The sequence below is a fragment of the Archocentrus centrarchus genome, chromosome 12 (genome assembly GCF_007364275.1).
Source record: "Archocentrus centrarchus isolate MPI-CPG fArcCen1 chromosome 12, fArcCen1, whole genome shotgun sequence".
Taxonomy (NCBI): domain Eukaryota; kingdom Metazoa; phylum Chordata; class Actinopteri; order Cichliformes; family Cichlidae; genus Archocentrus; species Archocentrus centrarchus.
In genome coordinates this window covers 13945973-13967084 of record NC_044357.1, presented here as the reverse complement: position 1 = coordinate 13967084, position 21112 = coordinate 13945973, and the positions used below count along the sequence as shown (strand labels likewise).

The window sequence follows — 21112 nt, the reverse complement described above, 5'->3', positions numbered from 1 at the left end:
GAGACAGACTGCATTATTATTGATTGCATCCTCCATCCTCTACCTTACCTTAAAGGAGCCAAATTTTAATATATAAATGACTTTGATGGCAAAATTTAAGACAACTATGTCCTGGCGTGAGGTAGCCTGCTAAATATGTTTTTGTGTTGCTATACCACATACAGGGTAGGTAGGTTTAAGTAGGAAGTTCAGTCTGTAACTTGTACTGGATGTTGAAATGGGGTAAAAATTTATACTTTATTTTTTCCAATCCAAACCCTGGAGTTTGTTCAAAATCAATACTCTAAAAAGCCTTGTCTGTCTTGACCCATTATGCTTCTTTCAGGCTACTGGCAGGGATCAGTCTTTTAAAAAATGCTGAATGTTCCCAGATAGGAACAAATAACTTGATATGTATAATTCTATTATTTCTTTGGATTATTCTCAGTCCAAACTATGTTTAAAATCCTCAGGGAGGGCCCTCAAGTCAGCGCTGAGTGGCTCCAGTCTCTGCGTAGATTAGCAACACACATCCCTTGAATTAGGGTGGTTGTGGGTGCCAGCTTTCACTGACAGCTGTAGGGCATGGATTCTGTATGTAGACTTCATTTTATATGCAATTTGTCAGCTTGGGTAACATCAAACTAACACACAAAGCTTGCAGATGGATTTATTCCAATTATTCATATTAAAATGTGAGGGTCACATTTTAAATTATGGGAGTTTCCTGGGAAAAACTGCAAAAGGCAGAAGAAACCATGGAGCAACAGGAGTGTTGGCAGGTATACCACAAATGAATCTCTTTGACCGGCTGTACCATACATTCCATTAAAATGCTCCAAAAGGTAGAACACGGCAGAAGCTTCAATTTCAGTGACTCCAATCCATGGAGAAGAGTCCTAACAGATACTGATTGGCTCCAGATGCCTGAAACCTGTCCCTTAAAGCAGCTATGCCCCTAATGCCAGCTTCCTGTTGGAAGACTTATAAAAAATAAAAAAACATTCACCCCCTATGGAGATGTTATGAAGGGGGAAAATTATACTTAGAGGCCAAATATTTTTATACCAGGATGTAAACATACTTGAGCTGGCTTAACATGGGAGTCTATGTGGGCCTCAAGTGGCCACTAGAGAAACTTGCCAGGCTTTTGGCACTTCTATGTTGGCTGCCTTTTTCACCCCTGGAGGCTGACACTTTAGTGATCACATGTAAATGTGGATGTAGCCATGGTGATATCATATATTGGATTATAGAAGCTTTTAAAAAATCTTGAATTTGGCATTTTGGCTGTTGCCGTGTTTCGTTCTTTGTTTTTAAGCCAGACATGTCCATTTTGGATGAGAATGTAGACCTGGGAAGATGTCAACAATAGTTCTGATAGTTCTCCTTTAGCTTGCCTTTTGTCCTGTCTCTTTGCTCTCTTCTTGTTCCCCTCACCCCCCAACTGGTTGCAGCAGATGGCTGCCCCTCCCTGAGCCTGGTTCTGCTGGAGGTTTCCCCCCTGTTAAAAGGCAGTTCTACCTTCCCACTGTTGCCAAGTGCTTGCTATAAATAGATATATAGAGAGGGTAGTGTGATTGTTGTGGTTTCTTTCTAATATTGTAGGGTCTTTATCTTACAATATAAAGTGTCTTGAGGCAAATTTTGTTGTGTATCCGTGACCTCATTTTTTTGGTCACTACTCAGAGCTGGTAGCCACAGTGAGGGTAAGAACATAGATTAAAAAAAAAAGGTAAATCAACAGGTTTGTTTTCATGCTCAGCTCTCTCTTTATCATCCACATCACTGAAGACACTGCACCAGTTCTAGCCAGATTCATCAACTGGGGATCAGACTGCCAAGATTTCTGCTCCTGATTGCCACCTGATCCACAAAGCACCGAACAACTACCGCCATCCCTGTAAGTGGTAGGCTCACAGGAGGGCAGGACCATGTAGTGCTTTCGGGCTGTGCCTGGCCACATGGGCTAAAGGCCCAGCCACCAGGCGCTCTCCTGCAAGCACTCCGCTCTGGGCCTGGCTCCAGGTTGGGGCCCTGGTAACCTTATCCCAGGTCTCTTGGTTTTCTTAAGCAATTGAAACCAAAATTTTTATTTATATTAGGCTATAAACATGTTTATTTCTGCTGTACAGTTTGCATTTTAATATGGGAGTCTATGGGGATTGACCCACTTTTGGAGCCAGCCTCAGCTGGCCAATCAAAGAACTGCAGTTTCTGGCATGTCCGCCTTGGCTTCATTTTTCAGCCCTGGAGGTTGCCACTTCAGCAAAACTGATGGTGTAATCTTCTAAGGTATATACATCTGTCTTCTTTAAGGATTGTTTTCAGACACACACACACACAACCACATGTAAAATCAGAAAATGAGGATAGTCATAGCTCCTGGCTAAGTGTGAGCGCACAAACAACACCGTTTAGTGCCAGTGACCTCTCAGTCACAACAGGTACACAAACTGTCGATTGTTCCTGTCCCCACGTCATTCTGTAGACTGTGGAGCCAGCTCAGGCACTTGTTTGCTCTGTGCAGGAAGGAGTCCCTAACCTATTTAATAAGAAAATACACGAGCGTGCTTTAAATAGCAGAATGACTTTCGTGCTGTAAGTGAATGTGGTGAAACAGGTGCTGAAGCCTCCAAGAGAAACAAAAGTTGTATTTTTCCTCCAGCACACAGAGTTGAGGTGTATATAAGTGTGTGAAGGAATATGCTTACACGGTGTTTGCATGCCCATGTCATACTGGCTTTTTGTTAAGTTCCTTAATGTTGACAGCACAGAGCCCTGCATCAGTTTTTCCCTGCTACAGATGTAACTAGCTCATGTCTGCCATGTATGTGAGCACGCATACACACTGTATCTTGGCATAATGGAACAAGTCCACACACTCTCACACCATCAACAAGCTGGAAAGCTTCCACTCTGACTGTAAAGCCAGTGCAGGGGCAACAAGGTCGCATAGCTTGAAAGAACCACAGAGTGAGTCTCACAGTTCTCTTAAAAAGGCCAGAGGCAGCATTGTTGGAAAAGCACACAAGGCAAATTATACTACAGTACTAAAAAAACTAAATATGTTCAAGGACAGCTATCTAAATTGTAATAGTTATGCACTGAGTACCCTAGCTGAAAAATACATATGAAAAATTCCAGCTGATTATCTGCCTTTCCTTCAATTTTTTGAGCAAAAAGAAGACCGTAAAAGAAAACTGGCTTAAATCACAGCAAATAAATAACACTGTTAAATGTAAGTTGTTCTGCTGTAGTGAAAGCTCACTGTTGGCCAAAACCCTTTAGCTCTTTCTCAACATGTACCCATAACTGTGTTCATGTACGAGCAGCTGATGCTAATGCGATCGGCGCTTTATCTTGTACGTTACATCACTTCCAGTGGTTTAATGAGTGCTTTTTTTCTAATGTTTCTGATACATTAATGAACACTGAAGTTGATTTTCTCTTTCTAAGCCATCTTTCCCATTAAACATCAATAAAATCTGTGGGCAACAAACACCATTCAGAGTGATAAAATGGCCAAACTTTAATGATTGCCATGCTTTTGTCATCTTTATGGCCATTTATGTGGAAGGTTCTGCCAGGGAAACCCTAATTTAATTCTTAAGGACTTCTCAGTGGGTTTTTTTTTTTTTTTTGCTTGGTTACAGTGCCATATAGTCTCCATGCTGTGTCATAAATGTCATTAGCAGCTGGTGAATTTACTTTAAGTGCACGATTGATCGCAGTTGGTATAAAATCACAAAGCCTCTGATGTCTTTTCAAAAATGTCTGCATATGAAAGTGCGTTGCTAATGTGGCAAATTTCCCATTTTGGTTCTAAAGAAATCCATGTGAACCTACTAATTTAGTGCACTTCTAACAGCCAGTTTTCTTTTCAGACTCATTAAATCCATGTGTCTAATGAACAGACTATGCAGTAGTTCTCTCTCTTCCTCTTTAACAGTGCATGCACGTGTGTGCAAAGCTTTACTTTGGGCTCTGAGAAACACTTTGACAGCTTGACATTTGGAGAAATGCACCTATTTTCTGTCTTGCTGAAAAGATAGACACCACTCTTGAGATTTATACCAAATAGACAGTGGAAACCAGCAACCTTAGTAAAAAGAATGAAATCATGAGCGCAGATGCATACAGCACAGCGCAAGAATCTGGAGCCAAAAATAAAATAGGATTTTTATACCAAGAAGGTGGGTCCCAGAGAGCCATTAGTCAAAAACTTGGCATATCTCAGCATGCTGTGCAGTGTGTCCATAAAAATTTTGAGGAAACTGGACAAGTGGGGGACAAAAGAAGAAGTGGCAGACCTAAAAAACTATCTACAGCAGATGAACAGTATCTAAAAATCATGTTCTTAAATAGGAAAATATCCAGCAAAGATCTGAAAGCTGCATCTGACCTTTCAGCTGATCCATCTACTGATTACCTTCCTTAAGCATGGCTACTTGACTTCCCCTAGGCCAGTTCTGACGAGGCTTTGGCAAACAGGCAGAAAAGGCTGATTACACAAGAACTGGACCGAAAATCAGTGGCAACAGGTCTTATGGAGTGATGAATCCGAATTTGAAATTTTTGGTTCAAATCCACCGTGCAGTACCATCTGGAAAGCATCTGACTGGTAAGGCAAACACACTGCCAAAGCAGTAAAAGCATACCTGGATAGAAAAACACACAATGGAACACTATCAGTCATGGACTGGCCTCCCCGAAGCAGTGTGGGATCATCTTGACAGAACAAATTAAAAAAAAATAATAAAAATTCCCCACTCGACCTTTGGGCGGTCTTTGTCCTCCAGGCTCAGGTCCTCTACCAGAGGCCTGGAAGCTTGAGGGTCCTGCGCTTAGAAGACAGTGCCTTCTTGTATACTGCAATCAACTCTGCTGAACACATCCTCCAGGCAGACTACACAGTAGTATACTAAGAGGGGACTATATTTTCATGGTGGCCACAGCAGACTGTGTGCGTGTCCACCACTTAAGTTCACAAATTAACATACTGTACCTGGTTTGTCTGGCAAATAGACCAGCACATAGCTCTAAATTACTCATAATATCTTAATTAGAGGTTCTGGTAGGTTGTTATTTCACAGAGCCAGGCTAGATGTTTCTTGTCTTTTCTAGAGAGTTAACCTAAGCTAATAGCTGCCATAGGGGCTATAGCTCCAGCTATATTTACCATATGGTTATGAGATTGGTATCTAACTGTTGGCAAGAAAACAAAATGTCAGACTACTCTGTCAAGGGGATTCATTAGTCGATCCCGGCCGTTCCAACAAGAAAATCTGATGTAAAATCGGAGCGTTTTAAGATGAAAAGACAATACTTTTGCCGCTTACTTTACATTGCCGTAGCGTCTTTATGATAAATGGCATAGTATCAAATTCCTACAATCAGTATAAATAGGTCAGTTTTATGGCATTTTATTTCATAGTTAAGTATTTCATTGAGCCAAAGTAGCCCTGTAAGTGTAAGAGAGAGAGAAAGCCAGTGAGAGAGAGTGGAGCTGGGGAGGGGGGCTCTAAGTTCATGAGCTGGTGGCCCATCTGGTTTGAGTTACTGAAACCCCCCTTCTCAATTAGAGGCAGCATGATGTCAATAAAACGTCAGACTGGAGAAGCCATCACTTAAATTCTGCCTGTCAAGTTTTGTTCTTTCTTCAGCATTCTAGCCGAGCCGATCGGTCTCAAATGATTTGTAGTTTGATTAAGGTTACCACAATGTGCCATTTCTGATTTGATTTGGGTGCTTGCCTCACAAAAGTTGTTTGCCTATTACTGGAGATACATGCAGAGAAAAGTGAGGAAGGAAAATGCCTTCTCCACTCAAAATGCGTTTGAGAAAGAAATCAGTTTTTGCTTTGAACTTTTAATTAGTTTTTCCAACTTTAATTTTCCACGTCTCTCCTCTTCACAACAGTTGTCTTTTTTCCAGCTGTTACAAAGTTTTGCCCTCTACCTCTTAGATTTATGCTTGAATATTAAACCATAGGGAGGTCTGGAGACGCAGTGGTGACATTTATGTTTCTCCTCTCTTATTGCACATAAAATTTATTAGGAGTTCCCTGGTTTTTGTGATGGGGCTTTCCCACCAAGACAGTTTTCTCTCTTCTGCAAACCATGGATCATCCAGCAGCATATACATGCTGATAATTTGGATTATTAGTGTCATTTTAAGTCTCTGAAACTTGCGTCAATTGCTGGTATGCTTCCAGCACGACAATCTAGGGCCTGAAAAACAGCAATCCACGTAAGGGGTCAAACATTCCCAACCACTCCCGGTGGGAAAACAGGGTGCACAACTTCACAGGAACGCAGGCGCCTGCTACCCTAAAATCTGAGAACAATTATCATATGAATTTAAGGAGTTTATAATGCCAGATAGTTCATCTGTAGACCTGTAGCCAAAGGTGTTGACCCAATCTGGAGATCATCAGCTGAGGATGTGCTGGCAGCTTAGCAGTTTTAAATGTAAAAACTATGCAGCACTCTTGAGTTTAATCCACATTATAAAAGCTTTAAAATTCCAAGTGCAATAGCATGCAAGCTCTAAGCTGCGTAAATCACAAACTTTTGGCCCCATTTCTGTGTCGCTGAACCACTGAGCCTCTATCACATTGCATCTCAGATTCCAGTAAGCCTCACAAACATAAAGATTTAATCAAGCGATGTAAAAAATATGACAGGTCTGGTTTAACAGCACTGCATCAAGAGGATCGACGACCTGTTAGCTGCCTTTGAATCAGTGCCAGCGTTCTTGAGGATTTGAAAAGTTCTTGTGATTGCCATATTAGCTGTGCAGGGTCTCATGCACTCGTACAGGGAAACAGAAAACTTTAATACTCACATGGAACCTTTCTAACATTGTAAAGATGCTGGTTTACTGACTGAACTGTACACTTAGCTTTTATGGTACAAGCATGACTGAAATTCTTCATATTAAATTAGATTCCTCTGTATGGCTCATGTTCCTCTGCCCTGTAGTTTAAAACCCATAGTTACAGGTTGGACAAAGTAAAGAGAACCTTTTAAGAAAGATGCATGGCTACAGATCTGTACGCAAGTGTGTTTCTGGTTATGAAACAAAGCATCATAATAATGCATCAATGTCTTTGTAAACATGCTTTTTTTTTTTTTTGCTTCTACATATGAATATTTTTTGCATCTGCAGTGCACTGAAGACTTGGACACTCTGGGTTGGTTAACTGACTGCATCCTGTTGTCTACATGCTGTGGACAGTGTGTGTGTCAAGCCACAAATAGTGCATGTCTGCCTATTTTATTATAGACTGCCTTGTTTATGCAGACTATTCAGCCTAAGAGCGACCCTCAGCATGCACAATGTCTGACCATTTTTTCAGAGATTTTTTGTTTTGAGTTTTTTCAACAAAACTATTCATTCAGATTCACTAAGCAACTCGTACACTTTCTGTTTGTTTATAGCTTTGAGCAGGAATCCAATGATCACCAACAGGTCACATGACCATGGTTTAGGCATCCTATCCATGTTTGAAAGACAGCCTTGTGAGCCTCCTGTTTACCAGCTCACAATGAGCCTAGCCAACTTAACTACGACCTAGACCCTGTTAGTTTCACGGGGCCACACTCGACCAGGGAAGCAGCTTTTAAATCCCAGAGACGAGCAGATAAAAGAACGGATCTGCGCAGGGAGGAAAGCGAACTTAAGTGCAGAGCTTCTACATGGGAAATGTTCACCACAAACAAAATGTTTGTAACATCACGCCACTAATTATATGTAAATTAAGGCAGACATATTTTACATTATCGTCTAATTAACTGAGTCCTGTGGGGATGAGAAACAATATAAATCTGACAAACATCACAGGATATGATGTAAGGTTGGTAGTGATTTTAGGTTCCAGATTCAGACATGCAGTGGTCCAAGTTCTCCATATGTCAACAAGGTGAGCTCATGGTAAGTCCCTGATTCTCCCATGTCAAACAGAGAAACACATTCTCTCCAGCTCTGGCAGCCCAGGCCCAGGCCTTTTCTTTTTAGAGGCTTCTAATCCTGGTGGGTCCCTGGTCTGACGTCACAGGGCCCTCTCCCCGCCCCTCTGTCTGCTGATGTGCTGTACCCACACTCTCATTTCCTCCGCAGCTCACGAACACCAATCACTGCCCCGGTTCTATTGGCCTCTTACGTCTGAGCATCTGATTAAAACAGACTGCCTCATCCGACGCCTCATCTGGCCAGCTGAGGGGTTTAAGCTTTACAGAAAGGAGGTGCTGAGTGAATGTGTGGGCTGGTGTGAGTACAAAGCAGCCAACCAGGCTCCCTCTCCTTCCCTCACTCACCCTTCCCCACTTCTCCCGTTGCATGTTCAGCTGCTTGGGCTGGCATCACGTGACCAGGAAGTGTGGCTCCCCTCCATTTCCCCTCCTAACAGAAAGGAAATATTTAAAAGTGGGCTGGCGCTGGGCTCTGTTACGTCGCCGGTTAAAAATAACTTAGATATTTAAGGCTGCTGAGGAATCCCAGGGCAGGCAAAGGCTGGACAGCTTGCCGCCCGGCAGGAGCTCTCGCCTCCCTCTCACTCTGTTTCTTTCTAACTTCTTCCTAACTGCGCTCCCTCATCTGAAGCCATTTCTCTTTACCCACTGACCAGTGGATGCTCAGCTCTACATTATTAGATTTTATGAAAATGCACTGTCGGTTGGTGTGTCTCAGCACAGCCAAAACTTTGTTTACCTACTGAGGTTTGGCCGGAAATGTCCAAACAAAACAGCCGGACAAACTCAGACTCCAACCATTTGCATACCATGACAGAACTGTCAACCAACAACTATCCATCAACTATGAAAAATTTTCACCACTGCAGTGATTTACATGCAGGGCTACAGTAACACGTGTGATATTCTGTCTTATCTAAAATAAGTATTGAACTGGACATCAAATCAAAATCCATCTATAAATTATTTTTCGATTATGAGAAATGAATCCGGTCCGATTTGCGGGATCTACTCCCAATCTCAGGTGATTTTGACTGCCATAAAGAAGCACATGCAATGAAGAGATGTTATATTATCCAACCATCCATTTTCTTCTGCTTATCTAATTCAGGGCTGCAGGAACCTATCCCAGCTGCCATAGGGAGAGAGGCAGGGTACACCCTGGAAAGGTCACCAACACAGAGAGACAGACAATGGGCAATTTAGAATCACCAGTTAACCTAACCCCACTAACTCCATGTTTTTGGAATGTGGGAGGAAGCCGGAATATCCAGAGAAAACCCACGCAGACATGGGGAGAACATGCAAACTCCACATTCACATTCAGATGGTGGATTCAAACCCAGGACCTTCTTGTTGTGAGGCAACAGTGCTAACCACTGTGCCACCCCATGATATATTGTATAGTGTAAACATATATTTTTTTTTGTTGTGAATTATAACAAAAATGATCTGAAATCATTTTAACTTTCATAAACTAATATTTCAAGTGCATTACATTTCAATATTATTTAATAAAATTTTCAGTCAAATAGCTAATAACAGCAGAATATTAGACCCTCGGTTTATTTTTCAGCCACAGTTTTTAAAGTTTTTAAGTTTTTAATTTTAAAAAAAAATTACTCCTTCACGTTTATAGTAATTTACTGTCTTCCTTTCTTTTAAGCCTTTTTCACATTTTGATTCTGGGCTGTAGGTCAACAATTTAAAGACATCACCTTTGGCTCTGAAGGATTGTGATCATTAGTGGCATTTTCCTTTAATACTCAAAAGAGCAGTTTGGGATATTTGAACAGATGCTGTTGTCCAACAGTGAGCTGAAGGAGTGAGTTAAGTAGTGGACGTTGGGTGAAAAATATAAATGCTTCACGGGAAACCGTGTTACAAACATGGGTTCTTTTGTGCAGCACCAGTGAAGGAATTAACGCTCGCAGCTGTTTGAGCGCTACAAACCGAAGCGATAGCAACCTCGCTGCTCGCTGAAAAGTCATCCGAACCTGGGTTCTTCTTTGGCTTTGGCACTGGCTTGCAAAACAGAAAGTTCCTACATATATAATTGTATTAAAGCTAATGTGAGGTGGAGCACGGGGGGGTGAGTACAGCGCTGAGATTCAACAAAGCTTGACTCAGCTTTCAAGAATTAAGGAAAGAATGAAAGCTATTTTTTAATTACTGAACAGCATCTGGAAGAGAGCACAGCAAACCTCAATATCTGGAGTTATGATCGGCTGATACTCACATTCATTTGGGTGCTTTCCAGGAAGGGGAACTTGACTGAGGGACACCAGCGGAAACAATGCCAGAAAAGCTCAAATTCTCCAGTGATAGGCAGTTAAGCTTTTTTGTTATTCAGTGTTCACAACTGTGTTATTAAATGAAAATGTGTCTTTTTTTTTATTTGAATAACCACAGATTATGTCAGCTGTACCACAACTGCTTTGCAAACACAAAAACAACTCAGCACAGCCAAGAACAACACCCCCGAGCTTCTTCAGGTAGGCATCATGGCACCCAGAGTTTACCCTTGTTGATAAGCAGAAACAATATCAGGATCCTTGTTGAAGTTAATGACAGGAAAATATTATACTGTACAGATACTTAACAGTTATGCTTGCTGACACAAAAACACTATTTCAGTCTCTGATTCTTATGACATCAATCCCCTAACAAAAAAATCTAAAACTGGGTACTGCGGATTTGTTTTTCATATTCCCAGCCCCGCTTTCAGCCGATACTGTGAGTGTTGCATTAACATATTCCATACAAGCGTCTGGTGTGAGTTACTAAATCACCATGACTTCATTGTGTCAGGAAAAGAACACAGCCTACAGTGGTGTCACCTTCTCCTCCTTTATCCCCTTCCTCTAGTCCTCCTCTGCCTGTCATTATTGCAAAGCAACTCAGTTGTCAAAGCCAGGCCTTTGTTTTCAGGATCACTTTCACCTCCATTATCTCCCATCATAAAAAATATGGCTATAATCACACAGCTTTCTTTGTCTTCCTACCTGCTGTAGGAAGCAGGTCTCGAAGAACAAAGGATGTAGCGCAAACGTTGTTGGTTTAAAGCCATTACTTCCCACCGCACATTTAAACGCACTAAAGACAATGCACATTTGGATTTTAAGTCTCATAATATTACCATATCAAATGATAACAGTGAGTTAACCAACAGGATACACTTTCTGTTTACAAAAGAATATTTACATTTTAGTTTGCAGTTTTCCCACGAGTTTTGTTTGCCATCTGAGGCTCCGCACATTTGTGCAATTTCAAAGTGTGAATGCAGACATTTACTGACATGGGTCCTGTTGAAATGACGGCACGTTTGTTGACATGCCTAACAGACAAGATCCTGATGCAACAGGATCAGCAGCAAGTGCTTTGTTTGCTCTTACACTGAACTCTTGATTCAATGTGTCTAATTATGTGGGATAGAGAGGTTTGTGTTAGTTCTCCTGTTCTGTGCAAACACGGCCTGAGCCCAGTTCAAACTCACCTCAGGTGAGTCTATTTTAATGCACCCAGGTAAGGTTAAGTCTATACTGTTGTTTATAGTTTTCATGTTTGTTGTTTGTTTGTTTTTTTTTTAGCCAAAAGTGCAAGATAATTATTATGTGCTACCTTTTTTTTTTAAAGGATCTCAGACAGGGCTTTGGTGTGTAACATGGTTCATGTAACATATTTGACATCATACAAAGAAACAATAAATTGAAAAGATGTCAAAGACTAGCTTTCAGAAGTTTGACTATGCATAAGCTATAGTGTGTCTGCCATATAGTGTATGAACACATTGTGTTTAAAGTCTTCTTGCACTGCCTTCAAAATCAGTTTTAACAGCTAAAAATAATATTAGTCTATTGTAACATAATCATATTATTTTAAAAATAAGAAAAATACAATTTTGCTTCACAGTGGGTGTATTTGTTCCATTAGGGCAGGTCATAGACTGTATATAAAAGATAGATGTAGTCATCATGATGTCACCTATTGGTTTGTGTATTCCCATTTTGAAGCAAGCAGGTTTTTTGTTTGTTTGTTTTTAAACCAGACATCACAATTTAGAAAGGGAACTGAGGATAACAAATGCTCATATCGTAGGGATTTGTCAGTGGCAGCCAAGCCCTGAGGCAGAATTCGCACGACCGTCATAGTTCACACAGGTTCACGTCAAGCTTCAATCCTCTCTCCTCTCATTCACTTTGATCTGGGTGATGTCAGGTGTGTCCAGACTGAATTGTGGATCTATTGCTTTGCTTTTCATGAATAAAAACAAAGAACAAAACCAAAAACTCCCAAAACGAAACATACTTTACATACTTTATAGCACAGTCATTAGCAAACCAATCAAATCACGAGAGTGAGATGGTTACTTGTGCAGTTCGGCATCAAAATTTAGGAGAATATGAGCATGGCTATTTGTTATCAGCCTATATATGAACAAAATTAGTAACAGGTAGCTAGCTTGGCTCATGCTGACTACTAGTTACAGGTTTGTTAGCTTGCCTTGTGAGTGACTGGTTCTTAGTGCTATAAAGATATTTTTGCAATCAGAAGCGTCACCTCCTGCTGGACATTAGAAAGGCAGCAGGAGGCAACGTTGGTTGCGCTTGCCTCCATCTTTTATATACAGAGTGTATCTGAAGAAATTCATTATTTACTATACAGAGGACTAAATAGCGATTTTGCTACTTTATAGTGCTTTCTGAATGCAAAGTGATTACGCTCCCCTGTGTGGAGGACTCAGAGTATTGTTTGTGATCTATTTTTTTTTTTCTGTGTTCGACAAAGCACTGTAACTATGTTTTGGAAAGTGCTATATAATTGAAGGTTTATCGTTATTTAGTATTATTTCACAAACTGTAATGCTTCAGTGTCCCAGTATTGTATGCAATCATGCATTATGCCCAAGAAAAAAATAAGTTTATTAATTTGTGAGAAAAGCACTCATTATAGTATATATGTTTGTTTCAAATGTGTGACATTTACGAGGTATACATGAAACAGCACCACATGTAGTCCTTTACACGAAGCTCCTTTCTCAGAGCGAGTAGTGAGTGAATGATTTCAAACCCGCGCACTTCTATGGGGCCGGCTCATTGTGCTGCCTGGTGATGTAATATCGGTAAACTTAATGTTTACCCACAATAATTTGCATATTTACCTACCGTGTGATGGCTACTGCTCTGGCACCCTGTCACTTAATAACAAATCCACATTTACAACAGGAAACAAATGCAGCAATGACAAGTGCATATCAAAATGTTATTATTGGATACATATGATAAAGTAGGCCTACCTGTAGAACTTAGGGTAGCTAACGAAATGTAACATCACCTGTTCGTGTCAGGTGACTCTACAGACACCATTAAATAAAAGTAACAGGTATTCCCACGTCAGTCGTGTGCAGAATTTAGAAAGACGCGCTTCTTCACCCACTTTTCGCATGCATAACAAAAGTAAGGATAGGTACCGTTGCTATGAATACAAACAAACCTCTCTCTGCCTCCTCTCTCTCTCTCTCTCTCTCTCTCTCTCAATCCCTCTCTCTCCCAGCCTCTCCCTCCCCTCCCCCCCGCTAATGTTTTGTTGCCGGGGCGACAAGAGGCGGTTCCCTGCGCTCCAGTGATTTAAGACGAATACCTCTCACGAGCTTCCCTCAGTTCAGACTGCCGGTCCCTGCATGGCAACAGGAGCGAGGGATTCCCCCCTGCCCGTCGCCCAAATCTGTCTTCCCGTTCAGCATTGTTTTAGCTTTAAAAATGCACCAGTCTGGCAGCTTTAACCCATTAGCGGCGGCATGTTTTGGAACCAAAGTATAACGCGCGACGCGGAGCAAAAACTTTAAAACCGGGGGATATTTAAGCAGTGCTGTCACACCTTGAGAAGAATATTTTTAAGGACTCCGCATATAAATTCTAAGTGATGAGGTGTGGACCTTGACAAACTTTAATGACAACATCCGACCGATTAACATCTGCTTATGGACTACAACAGGCTGCGCTCGCTCGTCCAGGATCAGCCCGCAAGGATTTACATTATTTTCTGTTTAATTTCAGGCAGCCTCCAAATGACGTCGAGATGGCATTAGGTGGAACCCTTCTGCCCTCCATATCCACCTTTGCCAGCGGCCCCACTGTCAAGAGTAAATCTATAGGAAGCGCCAATTTAGTGAGTACCCTGTGGTCACTTCTTATTACGCACGCATGCCAAAATAGCCCTAAAAGAGGGGGCGTCAGAGAATCGGTTTTGGGGGAAAGAATGCAGCATGTGCAATGTGTTTTACAGTGTGTTTGTTTTCCAATGTGTCGCTCCCGTGTTATTACACTACAGCCAGGGCTTGACACCACGCTCCAATGGGGCGTGCACCAGTTTACACAGGCTGCTTTAGATACTCAGCAAGCGTGGAGACAGTGAAACATGCAGCAGAAGCGCACATGGGTTACTGTACTGCTGGAGAGCATGCAGCTGATTAGCACTGCAAATATTCAATTCAAAGGCAATATACTGAAAGGAAGAATATCCTGAGTCTGATCGTTGTTGTTTTGTTTTTGTGATTTTTGGCTCGTTCTTCATTCACCAAAGACTAGTGTTACTTACCTGTGCTTCTCCTGCTTTCAGTACAATTTCATGGCTAATAAGACAAATCAGTATTCTAGGAAGCGCTTACTGCCAAGGACACTTTCTACACCAGACTGAGCTCTATAGCTAAGCTGTCATAATAATCACTCTCCACTGCAGATTCAGATTCCCTTCTCTCTAAACTCAACATTAACCAGTTTCAGTACAATTTTCAAGCAGAATCGGCTAAACCCTAGTGTGATTTTCTTGACTCTGTGCCTTAAAAAACAGGAACATGACACAAACAAGCAAATTATGCCAGCACAGTCATAATTGCCTCTATAACTTTCCCTTAGAGATGGAAGGAGGAGTTGTCCCATCTTAAGAGATCCAGTGTGCCAGACGAAAGCAGCTGCCCTGACCCAGACCATCCCACTGCCACCAGCATAAGCACCAGCATGTCCAAGAAAGACACAGAGCCAGACCTGGACTTAGACTATGACTTTATTTTGTCCAACTCTATTCTGCAGCAACAGCAACAACAGCAGCAGCAACAACAACAGGAGGATGCCATGGCATGCACCTCTGCTCAGGCCCTGTCTCCTTCCCCTGGGTCTTTCACCTCATCTTACCCTCTCCCTTCCCCTCAGGGAACTGCCAGTGAGCTGCTCTATACCATCCCAGACATTAATGATGTTTCGCCCTCCGGAGGCTTTGTGGCCGAGCTCATGAGACCCGAGCTGGATCCGGCTTACCTCCAACCTACGAGCCTCCATGGCAAGTTTGTAGTCAAGACAACAATGGACATGGGAGATTACAGCCAAGGCATGAGCATTAGCAAAGCCTGCGTTAACGCTGTATCAGACCCAGCTCCCTCACGTGCCTCATCATCCTTTACGTGCCACAGGATAAAGCAGGAAAACCCCAGTAATTGCACCATCTCACAACCCATAGACCTACACCTGGCTGGAGTAAACTCCCAGGGACGAGGGAGCCAACAGCAGCGCCCCAGCCACTTGGATCTACACGGGTTCCATGGCGGAGGGCGCTCCATGACAAGCAGCAGGTTATCCTCATCCTCTTCCCTCTCCCCAGACCATCCTCTGAGCCGGGAGCACCAGGTGTTGGGCCATTCCCTCTCTCAGATCCCTCTACCTCCACAGGGATACCACCACAGTTCGCCACCGGGGTACACCTCCTACCCTCAGACATCATCGATGCAGTACCAAGGTTAGAGCATATTTCAGTCTCTTTTTAACTTGTAGAACTTTGTTTTCATAGAGTCTGTGTAAGCACACAACTTACACACACTTTGTTTTCAATGAGCCATTAGTTTAAAATGCTGCACATAAAAGGATGTTGTCATTATAAACCTCTTTAAATGTCATGACCACATAAAGATTTTTCACTTCTATAGGATCCGTGTTGTTTATTGCTTTAAAACTAATAACTTCTCTGTTGTGATGTCTTTATTAATCGTGCCACTATGCAGTATTTTTCAGAAAAGTATTACTGCTTTTAGAATGGTAGCCAGATTTTTGTACAAGCTAATTATATCATTTAAGAAGGTGCTGTTTTCTGAAAGTTGGAGACAGAAACAAATCTTTTATGGCTCATTCATATAGACTAGAAGCCTATCACACTGTTCAGTGACCTCTGGTCTATTTATAGATTGTCTCTGTTCGTGTGGAGTATGATCAGGTACCATAATAACGGTGATCGTGACATTTTCTTTTTGACTCCCCAGAATCCCTCATGATCTCCACTGGGGATTGCCTGCCGGAGGAGCCAAAGCCTAAACGTGGTCGGCGATCCTGGCCGAGGAAGAGAGTGGCAACGCACACGTGTGACTTTGTCGGCTGTGGGAAAACATACACAAAGAGCTCGCACCTTAAAGCACACCACCGCACACACACAGGTATGCAGCTGGATGTTTGACGCTTCTGGTGTCTTTCGCGTCTGGTTCCACTTACACGACATTGAGCTTTTAGCCTTAATACATGCTCTTTAACTCTAGTTTGTTCTCTTATTTAAACTATGTTTTCATTGTTGAACATCACTTCCCCATTATGTACAAACATGGTGAATAGGGGTTAGATGGGTGGGGGTTGGGGGGGGGGGGGGGGGGGGGGGGGGGGGGGGGGTTCAGCAGGTGCAGTAAAGCAGGTTGATACTGATCCCTTTTCAAATACAAACCCCAGGCTGGGTGGGTTGGCCTTTACACACTAGCTGCAGGACAGGATGGACCTCTTTTCTCCTGAATGTGGGGAAAGGCTGGGCCGTTTTAACCTCAGGGCCAGTTCTAACCGCTCTGTGTGTATTGTGTTTCTATCAAAGGGGAGAAGCCTTACCACTGCGACTGGGAGGGCTGTGGCTGGAAGTTTGCGCGTTCGGATGAGCTCACTCGCCACTACAGGAAACACACAGGCCACCGGCCGTTTCAGTGCCAAAAATGCGACCGGGCGTTTTCAAGGTCAGATCACCTAGCTCTCCATATGAAGAGACACTTATGAGACTTGGTGGATGAAGGCTCCAGGGGGAAATATATGTATGTTAGCAGAACCCCGAACAAACCTGTGACCTACACTTTTTTTTTTTTTTTTTTTTTAAACCATGATTTGCCTTCAAGCCGGCATCGAGCAACAAGACAAGCTGTGGTATTCATGGCAAGAAAGAGCATTGGACCTTTAAAGAGCCAAGAATTTCTCTCAAGACTGATCCCATGCTCGCACGTTGCGCAGGTGATTCGACAAGACCTCTCAGCCAAGGTTGTAAACTTTTATGAAAGGGACCAAACTGGAATTTGTGTTATTTAACCGACAAAACTTGGAGGACCAGGTGCCAACTGCTTTCGAACTGGAAATGTATTTTTGTCAGGGAAACCAGGAGCAACAGAAAAACATCTCCAGAGGCCTTCTACCAGCAACATGTCTTCATAGGCCCTGTTAACGACACACTGTATAATTAAATGCATATATATTTATATACATATTTCACCTGCAATGCCATTGATTTCAGGTACAATGTTAATTTATACAGAATGGTGCTCAGTAACTCTGAAGGTTTTTTAATGAAAGGTACCAAAGATTATGAAAAAAAAAAAATACATAAAGGGTGAAATAAAAAAAAAAAGTGCCATATGGTTGTTTTTGTGTTTCTTGGAAACCTCTCTTCCACAATCTGACTTAAATCAGGTAAACACTTCATTTTTTTTTTTAAAGGTGATGGCAATCTTCAATGCACTGCAGCTGCCAAGTGCAATAATTTATATGAGACATTCATATTTTTGTATTGAATGAATAACTCTGAACAAATATTTGTTTATAGCCAAAATATGTAATATAATCTTGAACTTTGTACATATGTACATAATTCTTTGTTATTGTTTTGTATTTTACATTATAATAAAATGTATTTGGTATAAGAAAATCTTGATGACCTTTATGTTATTTCATTGACTACCATACCTAAAGAAATGAACAGCTGGCAGGATAAAAGACTGGTTATATTAAAAAAAATGACAGTAAGCTGAAAACTTCCCAGGTAATGTAACAAAGAAGCACATTTAAATGGCAGCAGTTGCTCATAACCCACACACAATAACCTCTGTGGTAATGGTGAGATCACCGCAGGCGAACAAACATAATGTTGCTGTTAAAAAGTTTTTCAATAGAAAATTCACTCCTCCAGTGTCGCTCTTCCACGGCGTTCTCTTTCCACCTGTCAGGTGGAAGAATTGGGAGGACAACCGAGTTGGTGGCTGACATTCAAGGGCGACACTAAATCTCAGAGCGACGTGCACAATAGGAGTACAAACCCTCAAATATGCCGCGGTGAGATAGACAGGCTGGGACTTAAAGCACTGAGAAGAGTCCAGTAGAAAGGTGATGTTGCTCAGTCATATACTGTGCAGGCCTCACAGTATGAAGGACTTTATAATAACTGTATGTCTTTGTGTGTATGTTGAATTAAAAAAAATTGTGCAGTTAAAATAGCAAAGTTCTTTCTAAACATTACAGATGGTGATTTTTTGGGGGGGATATTTAGATAGCACTTCATTTTGACAGGGGAACTTAAAAATGTATTAAAACATAACATACTGGGCATAGTGGTTGTGTTATTTATTGTTTTACTTTTATTTAACCTTTATTTTACCAGGTAAAATGTTTGAGAACCAGTTCTCATTTACAAACATGACCTACATGACATGTATTTGTAGCAATGGCAACATTTTAGCGCCTCGCAAGGAACTTTATTAAATCTATCGAGAAAACAAAAACAATTGAAGTAATTTACATCCTAACAAGTAAGAAAAGGAATCCAAAGTTCCACACGGGTTCCCAAGAGGTATTTCAAATATTTCAGCTGTTTTTAAAAGTCAATCTTACATAACTTTGTAACAGCTTTTAGATATTGACACATTTGCAGCATAGTCACATATGTTAAAATGGGATTTTGCAGGTGGGGAAACCTGAGCTCTGGTGTAGTGGTTGGGCAGCAAAGAAAAAAATAAATAAAGACTCACCTTAAAATGACTCCCAGGTTGATTTATACTGTGACCTCGATTGAGGACAGGCTGCGTTCACCTGACCAGAGCTGCTGCTGTGGCTCTGAGGTTTACTGCTCTTTGTCTTAAGAGTACTGGAAAGTGGACACAGCATTTGAATAGTACCAAATTACTGTTCAATTAGATGACTTAAAACATCACATATATATTGATTAAAAACAAATAAATTTAGGCTCTTACAGCATGTCATTTGCTGAGCAGTCTTTAGCCGCTGAAGTACCACAGGACAGGGATGAGAAGTGGAAGGAAGTGTGCATGCAGGCAAGACCATGGGGGTAGCTTTACTTACTACTTGTTGAGTGAGAGGAAGCTGGCAGTAATGCCAGGCCACAGTGCATGAAAGAAAAATTGTTGGCTTCATATCATTATGCATTAAACTGCATATCAGATTTAATTATTCATGAAGAAATGATGCCAATTTTAACCCCTGGTCACACATCTCCAGGCTTGCAAGTTAGAAGTATATTGTGGTCTTTGTTGCCCCCTATAGGTTTATGTGGTTTAAGCACTGCGTGAACCTTTCAGCCCTGAAAGCAGCACAGCGGAATCTCCCTTTTAATTAAGAATTACAGTTCACAAACTAGTCAGCTATAATTGTCATTTGTAGTGCTTATTGCCACAGAAACTATATACTAATTTTAAGTGTCTTGTAATTCAGAATTATGGTGACTAAAGTGTCAAGACTTATTTTTTAGTCTAGTGAATTACTGAATTCTTGTCTGCAGGCAAGTTTTTTTTCTTACATAAAGATGTGAAAGCGAGTGTACACACTTATTAACTAGCACAAAAAGCATTGCAAAGCTCTATAACACATCCTTTTAATTTTATACATATTAAAATGTCTTGATACAGTTGTGTTCAATATAATAGCGGTGCATTCAAAAACATGACTAAAGCTCAGAATCCTTATAATAGTTTTTTATTTACAGGCATTGGGGACACTGCACATTATATTCTAAATCAAAACATGTAAAAAAAAAAATCTATAAATTTTCCAATTACTTTACAGGAAATTAAGAAAACATAATGTTGGGCTGTTCAAAAAAAAAAACAGCAGTGTCTGCATTTTTCTTTATAAACTCAAATATTCACTTTATGAACTGAAAAATCTTTAGGAATTAGCATTCCTGTGAATCACTAAACTAATATTTAGCACCATAACCACTGTTTCTGAGAACTCCTTCACATCTGTGTTGCATGGAGTCGACCAACTTCTGGCACCTGTGAACAGGTATTCCAGCCCAGGATGATTTGACAACTTTCCACAATTCCTCTGCATTTCTTAGTTTTGCATCAGAAACAGCATTTTTGATGTCACCCCACAAGTTTTCTATTGGATTAAGGTTCGGGGACTGGGCTGACCACTCCATAACTTTAATTTTCTTGGTCTGGAACCAAGATGCTGCGTGCTTACTGGTGTGTTTGCGGTCTTTGTCTTGTTGAAACACCCATTTCAAGGGCATTTCCTCTTCAGCATAAGGCAACATGACCTCTTCAAGGATTCTGATATATGCAAACTGATCCATGATCGCTGGTATGCGATAAATAGGCCCGACACCATAGTAAGAGAAACACCCCCATATCGTGATGCTTGCACCACCATGCTTCACTGTGTACTGTGGCTTGAATTCAGTGTTTAGGGGTTGTCTGACAAACTGTCTGGGGCCCTTGGACCCAAAAAGAACAATCTTCCTTTCATCGGTCCACAAAATGTTTCAACATTTCTCTACAAGCCAGTCGATGTGTTCTTTGGCAAATTGCCACCTCTTCAGCACATGCCTTTTTTTTTTTTTTTTTTTTTTTTAAAACAGTGGGACTTTATGGGGGCTTCTTGCCGGTAGATTAGCCTCACACAGGTGTCTTCTAATTGTCACAGTACTCACAGGTAACATCAGACCGTCTCTGATCACCCTGGAGCTGATCACTGGCTGAGTCTTTCCCATCCTTGCTATTCTTCCATCCATTTGAATGGTAGTCTTCAGTTTTCGTCCACGTCTCTCTGGCTTTGCTTTCCATTTTAGAGCATTGGAGG

The 21112-nt window shown here is 41.4% G+C and overlaps 1 protein-coding gene across 2 annotated transcripts; it reads left to right on the top strand.

The window, feature by feature from the left end:
* Nucleotides 1–13599: 13599 nt before the first annotated feature.
* klf4 (Kruppel like factor 4) lies at nucleotides 13600–17645 on the top strand. Of its 2 annotated transcripts, XM_030742030.1 has the most exons (5): nucleotides 13600–13882; nucleotides 14012–14123; nucleotides 14870–15743; nucleotides 16261–16431; nucleotides 16851–17645. In XM_030742030.1, exons 1-5 carry the CDS (start codon nucleotides 13878–13880, stop codon nucleotides 17024–17026), a joined length of 1338 nt encoding a protein of 445 aa, XP_030597890.1. In that variant the 5' UTR covers nucleotides 13600–13877; the 3' UTR covers nucleotides 17027–17645. The 2 variants fall into 2 exon arrangements, with proteins under 2 accessions (XP_030597890.1, XP_030597889.1); XM_030742029.1 differs by having other exon boundaries at nucleotides 13600–14123.
* The last annotated feature ends 3467 nt before the right edge of the window (nucleotides 17646–21112 follow it).